Source organism: Oryx dammah, unplaced genomic scaffold (genome assembly GCF_014754425.2).
Source record: "Oryx dammah isolate SB20612 unplaced genomic scaffold, SCBI_Odam_1.1 HiC_scaffold_2, whole genome shotgun sequence".
NCBI classification, from domain to species: Eukaryota; Metazoa; Chordata; class Mammalia; order Artiodactyla; family Bovidae; genus Oryx; species Oryx dammah.
In genome coordinates, this window is record NW_024070186.1 from 193,049,158 (window position 1) to 193,059,196 (window position 10,039).

Genomic DNA, 10,039 nt, shown 5'->3' on the forward strand with positions numbered 1-10,039 from the left:
GCATTCCATCCAAGAGGATGGGGCAGGGTCTTGTATTCACCCCTAAGCCTCCTCTCTGGTCCTCCGTGCAGCCCTGAAGCCGGTGGACCTGCACGCCACGTATCACACGGGGCCGCTGATGGCCGTGGACACCACCCGGGCCATAGTGCTGCACTGGCGCACGCACAGCTGGCCCCTGCGCTCTCTTCGCACCCCTGTGGCTGCCCTGCACTCCGTGGTCCGGGAACTGGGGGGCCTGGCTGGGGGCCCCCACACTGTGGTGGTGCTGAGCCTGGGTGCCCACTTCACCACCTTCCCTCCGTCCATCTTCGTGCAACGACTGGCAGGGGTCCGGGCTGCTGTGGCCGCGCTGCTGGCCCGGGAGCCCGGCACCCTGGTGGTCATCAAACTGGCCAACACCGGCTACAAGTCCGTGTATGGCAGTGACTGGTTCACCCTCCAGGTGAACCGGCTCCTCCGAGCTGCCTTTGTCGACCTCCGTGTGGCCTTTGTGGACGCTTGGGAAATGACCTCCAGCCTGGCCCTGCCTGACAGCATCCACCCGGGGAGGTGCATCGTCCGAAACGAGGTGGACTTCCTGCTCTCCCATGTCTGCCCCACCTGAGCGCTCCTGCCGGTCCTGGGGCTGTGGATGAAGAAACCGGTGTGATGATCAAGCCTGGAAGCCCTTCCCCGCAGCTGTTGGTATGTCTTCTCTCACCACCTTCCAATGCAGGAAGCCTGGCAGTCCTCCAATGCGTCTTAAGAGCTTCTGTCCCCATGTGAAAAGCCGCGTGGAGGGGATGAGAGTCCGGGGGCAGAAGCCACGCCTGCTCCATCAGTGAGCATGAGCACTGCGACGGTCCATTTGGGGCTTGCTGTTTAGAGAGTCAAGGAGCCTTGCAAAGATAAGAGATGGGTTCCATTTCAGTTATCAGACGCCACCCAAGTGGAAAGCCTGACTCTCTATATAAAGACTTTTATATATTGATTTGCAAAATAAAATATGTCTCCTACTGTAAATAGTAACATATGCTCTTTGTAGAAAAACTGAAAAAGTACCAAAAAATGAACAAGGAAATCTTTGATTGCCATCCAGAGAGTGAACTGATATGCTCAGGAGAAAGATGGACGCTGTTTTCCTTACAGGGAATCCATAGATGATGTGTTGATAACCCTTGTTGCTCCAGTGAACCATACAGCCGCTGTTTTCTAATAGATATGGATGAAATGTTGAAGAATCAGGTTACAGAAGAATCCCTAGGGTGTGCTGGCTCCCGTTCCCTGCCTAAGCATTAAAGTCTAGGCATTTTATAATATTAGAGAAACAGAAATGGATCCCATATTTTTACATTCACTAAAAAAAGTCTTTTTGGCTACGTCACACAGCATGTGCGATCTTAATTCCGTGCAAGTGAAAGTGAAAGTGAAGTCGCTCAGTCCTGTCTGATTCTTTGTGACCCCATGGACTGTAGCCTACAGGCTCCTTTAGGCAAGAATACTGGAGTGGGTTACCATTTCCTTCTCCAGATCTTAGTTCAGGGCTCAAACCCACATCCCCAGCAGTGGAAGTGCAGAGCCTTAACCACTAGACCATCAGGGAAGTCCCCTACATTCACTAAAATTTCTGCTGTGGAGCCACCGCGTCCATATAGCCCCAGTGTGAATCTGATTAAGGATGATCAAGGCTTCCTGAGAATCTGCCCTGTGATGAGTCAAGGCATCGCCAGTCAACCAACGAATGCTGGGCAAAGCAAATGAAAACTGACCATAGAAATATTTATAGAAAGTCTCTGTGCACACAGGGTAGCTAGGAGGTTTTCTGCTTGTCACACGAATGGTACAGAATCGCATTGCAGCAGAAAATTAAGGAACAGTTCGTGAATCATAAACAAGAATTAATTACATTAGGGAAAATTACATTTCCAAAGTTAAGCATTGTTATGGTTGTTTCCTTAGGGACTGTATTTCTGATCCAATTATTATGTTCCTTCTTTCAGATCATTTTATAAACGCACATATTTTTATTTTCTGTAAGATGAACCTAGTGTGTTATGGAGGCTAGAAAGTAAATAAAGTCTGCACGTGAATCCCCTCAGAAAAGTACTTGGTGTAAAAGCCGCATTTGCTAGACTTCCTCACAACTAGGGGTTAAGCCACTTCAAGCCAGTGACATTTCTGAGTTGGGCTTCAGGAAAGCTCTTTAACAGGCAGAGAGTCTTGGCTGGAGAGTCTTTTGCCCTTTTCTCTTTCTCTTCTTGACCTCCTAAGATGCAGTTATGGTGCTGGGAGGGAGCAGACGTCTTGGGACCACAGGAAACAAAGCAACGCTAACCCCCAACCGCTTCATGGTGGGTCCCTCAGCCCCACCCCCACCCGCTGCAGCTGGCCCGGACAGACAGTGTATGATATTACTTCTATGTGGAATCTAAAAAGATGATGCAAACGAACTTGTCTGCAGAACAAAAACAGATTCTCAGACATGGAAAACAAACTTATGGTTACCAAAGGGGAAAGACGGGGGCGAGGGATAAATGAGGAGTTTGGAGTTAGCAGATACAAACTACTATGTATAAAATAGATAAACAACAAGGGCTTACTGCATAGCACAGGGAACTAAATTCAGTATCTTTTAGGCCTTCCCTCTTGGCTCAGTGGTAAAGAACCTGCCTGCCGATGCAGGAGACGTGCGTTTGATTGTTGATCCAGGAAGATCCCACATGCTACAGAGCAACTAAGCCCAAGTGCCACAGCTGTTGAGCCTGTTGTGCTCCAGAGCCCGGGGGGGCTGTAACTTCTGAGCTCACATGCCGCAGCTAGTGAAGCCCGAGCGTTGGAGAGCCCGTGCTCTGCAACAAGAGAAGTCACCACGATGAGAAGGCCACGCACCACAACTAGAGCGTAGTTCCCAATAGCTGCAGCTAGAGGAAAGTCCGTGCAGCAACAAAGACCCAGCACAGCCAGAAATAAACACACAAATAATATTTTGAAAAATCTTGTAATAAAGTATAACGGAAAAGAATCTGAGAAAGAATATATGTATAACTGAATCACTTTGCTTTACACCAGAAACTAACATAATGTAAACCAACTATACTTCAAGGAAAAAAAGGTAAATTGCGATCAATGTTAAGTACATCAACAAGTGCATAACAAGGCACACTGATTGGGTTTGGGGGATCAGGAAAACTTCCCTGAGGTGGTGATACCTGTGTTAAGGTCTAAAGAAACCACAGGAGTTAGTAACAGGAGAAAGTGGATTAGAGAGGAGAGGCCTTTCAGGTAATGCAAACATCAGACAAGTTCCTTGTGGCAGGAAGCTGCATGAAAGTGTGAAGAAGTGGAAGAGCAGGCTGCCTGGACCCAGAGAACAAGGGGAAGGATGGGGAGATGAAGGGAGGGGTGAGGAAGGTGAGACAAGCACAGACACTGAAGGCCACGGCTTTAAAGGTTTGGTCTTTCACGTCATAGGAAACCCTTAAAGAGTTTTTAGCAGGGGAAGTTGAGGCTCATGCTCAGAACTCTCTGTATTTGGTAAACCTAAAACTGCTCTTTAAAGAAGTCTATTAAGGGCTTCCGTGGTGGTTCAGTGGTAAAGAATCCGCAAACCAATGCAGGAGACGTGGGTTCAATCCCTGATCCAGGAAGATCCTTACATGCCTCAGAGTAACTAAGTCTGTGCACCACAACTATTGAACCTGTGCTCCAGAGCCCGGGAACCACAATTACTGAAGCCTTCATGCCCTAGAGCCTGTGCTCTTCAACAAAAGAAGCCACAAGAAACCCAAGCACCGCAACTAGAGAGTAGCCCCCACTAGCTGCAACTAGAGAAAGGCCCAGGCAGCAACGAAGACCTAGCACAGCGAAAAAAAAAAAAAAAGTCTATTAAACTGCTTTAATTAAGGAGGAAAAAAAAATGCTAAGATTCCCATTTGCTTCTTCTCCCACCCATCCACTCTCCCATCTTCTCCACCTTACACTCCCCAGGAGGCTGACTCCTGGGGACCACATTACCCAGGAGCCCTCGCCCTCTGGCTTCCTAATGGGACCTGCCAGTGGAAGGCGCCTGCTGATCAAGGGGAAAAGACCACCCTCCTCACTGAATCGCCCTGGGTTGCTTTTCTCCTCCACCAATGCCCCTCTCACTATACCTGGGGCTACTTATTCCCCGTTCTGGTAATTGTTCCCTCTCTTTGCTCCTTCAAGCATATGGGCAACAGGGCCTCCACCCTTGCCCATCCAATGTGCTCCACCTCCCCATAATCCTTCCTACTCTTTTGGAAATGATCCCTTTATTAAACTCTCCTCCAGTCCCTCCATTTGAGAATGTCATCTGTCTGCTCCCCTGACTGATTACAAATATAGAAACTGATTTCCCAGAATTTACTGAAGTCACTTTACTTAATTAAAAAGAGAAATGACTCGATTGCACAGCCCTGTTGAGTACCAACTAGGAGAAGTAAGAGAAACATGCAGATGCATGATAACAAAAGATAAGTACATCAAAGAAAACTCTTAAGAACTTTCCAAGTGAGAGCAAGTCATGTACATAGAAATAAGATTAAAATTGTTATCACACAATGACATAAAGTATTGTATTTAGGTTGGTACAAAAGTAACTGGGGTTTTTGCATTGTGAGATTTGCCATTTGACATTGGAATATATTCTTAAGTAAACGTGGTTATGTTGTACATTATTTTAACGCACATTTCTCACTTTATTTTTTTTGCTAAGACTAATTACTTGCTATTTATTTTACATGTATTTTAGACTATGGATATGATGTTAGACAAAAAGCGTATTTGAGCGATTTTCTTATTGGAGTTCAAAATGGGTCATAAAACAGTGGAGACATCTCGCGATATCAACAACGCAATTGGCTCAGGAACAACACAGTGGTAATTCAAGAAGTATTGCAAAGGAGACCAGAACCTGGAAGATGAGCAGTGTCGTGGCCAGCCCTCGGAAGCTGACAGTGACCAGTTAGAGCAATCATTGAAAGTTACCTCTTAACAACTACATGAGAAGTTGGCGAAGAACTCGACATGGACCATTCTATGGTCGTTCTGCATTTGAAGCAAATTGGAAGAGTGGAAAAGCTCAATAAGTGCGTGCCTCATGAGCCGAACAGAAGTTGAGCATACCTCTCACATGTAATGGTTTCGCTCTGATTCAGAAAGCTATAGTGGATCAGACAGGCAGCAGCCCACCATCAGTGACCGTGACCTTTTCATTGAAAAGTGGATCTTACACAGCTGGTGATGACCAGCTCAGTGGCTGGACTGAGAAGAAGCTACGAATCACTGCCCAAAGCTAAACTTGCACCAAAGGAAAAGGTCACGGTCACTGACGGTGGGCTGCTGCCCGTCTGATCCACTATAGCTTTCTGAATCAGACTGAAACCATTACCTCTGAGAAGTATGCTCAACAAATTGGTGAGATGCATGGAAAACTGTAACAAATGCAGCCAGCACTGGTCAACAGAATGGCCCCAATTCTCCACGACAGTGCCTGACCACACGTTGCACACAAGTCGCACAACCAATGCTTCAAAAGTTGAACAAACTGGGCTACGAAGTTTAGACTCATCGGTCATACTCACCTGACCCCTTGCCAACCATTTACCACTTCTTCAAGCATCTTGACAACTTTTTGCAGGTAAAACACTTCCACAACCAGCAGGAGGCAGAAAATGCTTTACATTTACAGTTCGTTGAATCCCAAAGCACGGATTTTTACACTACAGGAATAAATCCCTTTATTTTTCGTTGGCAAAAATGTGTTGATTTTAATGGCTCCTATTTTGATTAATAAATATGTGTTTGAGCCTAGCTATAATAATTCAAAATTTAAGGTCTGAAATCACAATTATTTTGCAACCAACCGAATTAAGAAGAATCTTGAACCCGGTGCCCAGAGCCAGCTGTGGGGCACCACTAGGTGGCGCTACTGACACCGGCCGGGAAGTGGTCACTTAGGGCAGGCACCCAAGAGTTCCCTGGAGGTCCCTCTGCAGAGGACGCCAGCTCCGCCGTGGGTGAGAAGAGCATCCTGGGGGCCACTGTGGGGGTCGTGGGGTTGGGGGTTAGGCCAAAATTTACAATGGCTGTTGAAAAATATAAGCCAAAAATGTCATTTAAAGTGACCCTAGATGGGTGTACACTTGCACCCAGCAGATGTCAATAAAGGTCACCTCTGGAGGAGGGCACTTACACATGGGTCTCAAAGAATTCACACGGAATAGCTCCAAGCAAGATGAAATATAAATTTAAAAAGTCATCAAACACAACAAAACGAGTGATCATGAGCAAAAGAACTACAGAAACAATTGACTGCAGAGTTAGACCTTTAAAGGCTGCTAATGTTAGTATTATCTGACACTGTTCATAAATCAATAGGTGTGAAGAAATAAGATATTGGAAGCATGATGAAACGAGAGAATATAAAACTGACCAGGCAGGTTTGAGGGTGGGGGGAAGCAAGCACAGATAGAAACTCTTCAAATGTAAAATATAAAAATTGAAATAAAATTGAAATAATAATAGGCAAATTAAATATAGTGGGAGACGAAATTGTCAGAAGGCAGCCTGGATGCACAGAGAAGGAAAATACAAAGGAAAAAAAAAAGTCAAATAGAAAGGACAAATATAAAATAAAAAGCTATGGTTTTCCTAGTAGTCATGTAGAGATGTTATAATTGGACCATAAAGAAGGTTGAGTGTCAAAGGACTGATGCTTTTGAATTGTGGTGCTGGAGAAGACTCTTGAGAGTCCCTTGGACAGCAAGGGGATCAAACCAGTCAATTCTAAAGGCAATCAACCCCGAATATTCACTGGAAGGACTGATGCTGAAGCTCCAAAATCTTGGAACTTCCTGATGAGAAGAGCCAACTCACTGGAAAAGACTTTCATGGTGGGAAAGATTGAGGGCAAGATGAGCCAGGGGCAACAGAGGATGAGATGGCTGGATAACATCACTGACTCAATGGTCATGAGTTTGAGCAAATTCCGGGAGATAGTGAAGGACAGGGAAGCCTGGTGTGCTGCAGTCCATGGGATTGCAAGAGTCAGACACAACTTAGCAACTGAACAACAACAACAACAAAAGACAGAGTGAAAAGGTTTGATGTGTCAAATAATACGACCTCAGAAATATGGACTCAAGAAACTGGGAAATAAACAGTATTTGATGAGACAATAGATTTTCTAGTATTGACTCAGGAAGCCCAATAAATTCCAAGCATAATAAATAAAAAAAGTCACAACCAGAAACATTCTAGTTTAACGGTAAAATACCAAAGACCAAGAGGAGATGTTAATAGTAGGCAAAATAAACCCAGTATCTACAGAAGCACCACAAACAGACAACTAACTTCTCACTGGAACCCAAAAGAAAGTGCAAAATTATCTTTGAAGTGTTGAGGAAAAAAAAAAAAACTATGCCAACCTTGAATTATGTACCCAAATAAGCTATTTTCAAGAACATTAGCAAAGATATTTCTAAACAAAATAAGAAACAACAGAAAGAAGTAAGCTCTGAGGTATAAAAGAGAATGGTGAGAAAAAAGAAGCAAGTTCAGTTCAGTTCAGTCACTCAGTCGTGTCCAACTCTTTGCGACCCCATGAATTGCAGCACGCCAGGCCGCCCTGTCCATCACCAATTCCCGAAGTTCACGCAAACTCATGTCCATCGAGTTGGTGATGCCATCCAGCCATCTCATTGTCTGTCGTCCCCTTCTCCTCCTGCTCCCAATCCCTCCCAGCATCAGAGTCTTTTCCAATGAGTCAACTCTTCACATGAGGTGGCCAAAGTATTGGAGTTTCAGCTTTAGCATCAATCCTTCCAAAGAACACCCAGGACTGATCTTTAGAATGGACTGGTTGGATCTCTTTGCAGTCCAAGGGACTCTCAAGAGTCTTCTCCAACACCACAGTTCAAATGCATCAATTCTTTGGTGCTCAGCTTTCTTCACAGTCCAACTCTCACATCCATACATGACCACAGGAAGAACCACAGCCTTGACTAGACGGACCTTTGTTGGCAAAGTAATGTCTCTGCTTTTGAATATGCTATCTAGGTTGGTCATAACTTTTCTTCCAAGGAGTAAGCGTCTTTTAATTTCATGGCTGCAGTCACCATCTGCAGTGATTTTGGAGCCCCCCAAAATAAAGACTGACACTGTTTCCACTGTTTCCCCATCTATTTGTCATGAAATGATGGGACTAGATGCCATGATCTTCGTTTTCTGAATGTTGAACTTTAAGTGAACTTTTTCACTTTCCTCTTTCACTTTCATCAAGAGGCTTTTTAGTTCCTCTTCACTTTCTGCCATAAGGGTGGTGTCATCTGCATATCTGAGGTTATTGATATTTCTCCCAGCAATCTTGATTCCAGCTTGTGCTTCTTCCAGCCCAGCATTTCTCATGATGTACTCTGCATATAAGTTAGCATGCAGGTAAATCAAAAGTAATACTAAGCTTATAAAACAGTAACATGATATCTAATTTGTGTGATTGAAAATTCCAAGGTAGGAGTCCCAGGCCTAGTTAGGTGAGTAAACACACTCCACCCTGTCTCTCCCCCAGATTACTACTAAAGCCTTGGACAGAATACATGAAATTATTGGAGGACTCTGAAAATCAGTTACAGGAGACTGGGAGAGAGAAATTAGAACTCATGGAAAGGTATGGTGGTGAGTTTCTGGTTTTATTTTATCTTCCCGTGTCTCTCATCCCAGACTCAGAGCATCCTGAATCCCAGAACTGCACAGCAGACACAGGAAGAAAAACTCCAACAGAAACCATCCTTTACTGATCAGAGGACTACGACAGACAGACTAGAAGGAAAACCGTGTTTTTTTTGTAATCGCACGCCGCCCTGCCCTGGGGTAAGACCCAAAGAAGCACACTCATGCAGTAGGGGCGACCCAGTCACAGAGCAGCCGTGACCACTGTGAGAAAAACTAGAAGGATAGGTGCTAGCTCTTCTCTAAATTTTTGGTAGAATTCAGCTGTGAAGCCACCTGGTCCTGGGCTTTTGTTTGCTGGAATATTTCTGATTACAGTTTCAATTTCCGTGTTTGTGATGGGTCTGTTAAAATTTTTTTTCTTCCTGGTTCAGTTTTGGAAAGTTGTACTTTTCTAAGAATTTGTCCATTTCTTCCAAGTTGTCCATTTTATTGGCATGTAGTTGCTGATAGTAGTCTCTTATGATCCGTTGTATTTCTGTGTTGTCTGTGATCTCTCCATTTTCGTTTCTAATTTTGTTGATTTGATTCTTCTCCCTTTGTTTCTTGATGAGTCTGGCTAATGGTTTGTCAATTTTATTTATCTTCTCAAAGAACCAGCTTTTGGTTTTGTTGATTTTTGCTATGGTCTCTTTTGTTTCTTTTGCATTTATTTCTGCCCTAATTTTTAAGATTTCTTTCCTTCTACTAACCCTGGGGTTCTTCATTTTTCCTTTTCTAGTTGCTTTAGGTGTAGAATTAGGTTATTTGAATTTTTTCTTGTTTCTTGAAGTAAGCCTGTATTGCTATGAACCTTCCCCTTAGTACTGCTTTTACAGTGTCCCATAGGTTTTGGGTTGTTGTGTTTTCATTTTCATTCATTTCTATGCATATTTTGATTTCTTTTTTGATTTCTTCTGTGATTTCTTGGTTATTCAGCAGCGTGTTGTTCAGCCTCCATATGTTGGAATTTTTAATAGTTTTTCTCCTGTAATTGACATCTAATCTTACTGCATGGTGGTCAGAAAAGATGCTTGGAATGATTCCAGTTTTTTTGAATTTACTAAGGCTAGATTTATGGCCCAGGATGTGATCTATCCTGGAGAAGGTTCCATGTGCACTTGAGAAAAAGGTGAAATTCATTGTTTTGGGGTGAAATGTCCTATAGATATCAATTAGGTCTAGCTGGTCTATTGTATCATTTAAAGTTTGTGTTTCCTTGTTAATTTTCTGCTTAGCTGATCTATCCATATGTGTGAGAGGGGTATTAAAGTCTCCCACTATTATTGTGTTATTGTTAATTCCCCCTTTCATACTTCTTAGCATTTGTCTT

The 10,039-nt window shown here is 43.9% G+C and overlaps 1 protein-coding gene across 1 annotated transcript in view; it reads left to right on the top strand.

The window, feature by feature from the left end:
- The window catches only part of LOC120879578 (NXPE family member 3-like), a 14,383-nt gene extending 12,923 nt beyond the window's left edge, over window positions 1-1,460 (top strand). Inside the window, exon 6 of the mRNA XM_040262602.1 lies at window positions 72-1,460. Within this exon, the coding sequence (XP_040118536.1) occupies window positions 72-604 (533 nt within the window). The 3' untranslated portion in view covers window positions 605-1,460. The remainder of the gene's footprint in view (window positions 1-71) is intronic.
- The last annotated feature ends 8,579 nt before the right edge of the window (window positions 1,461-10,039 follow it).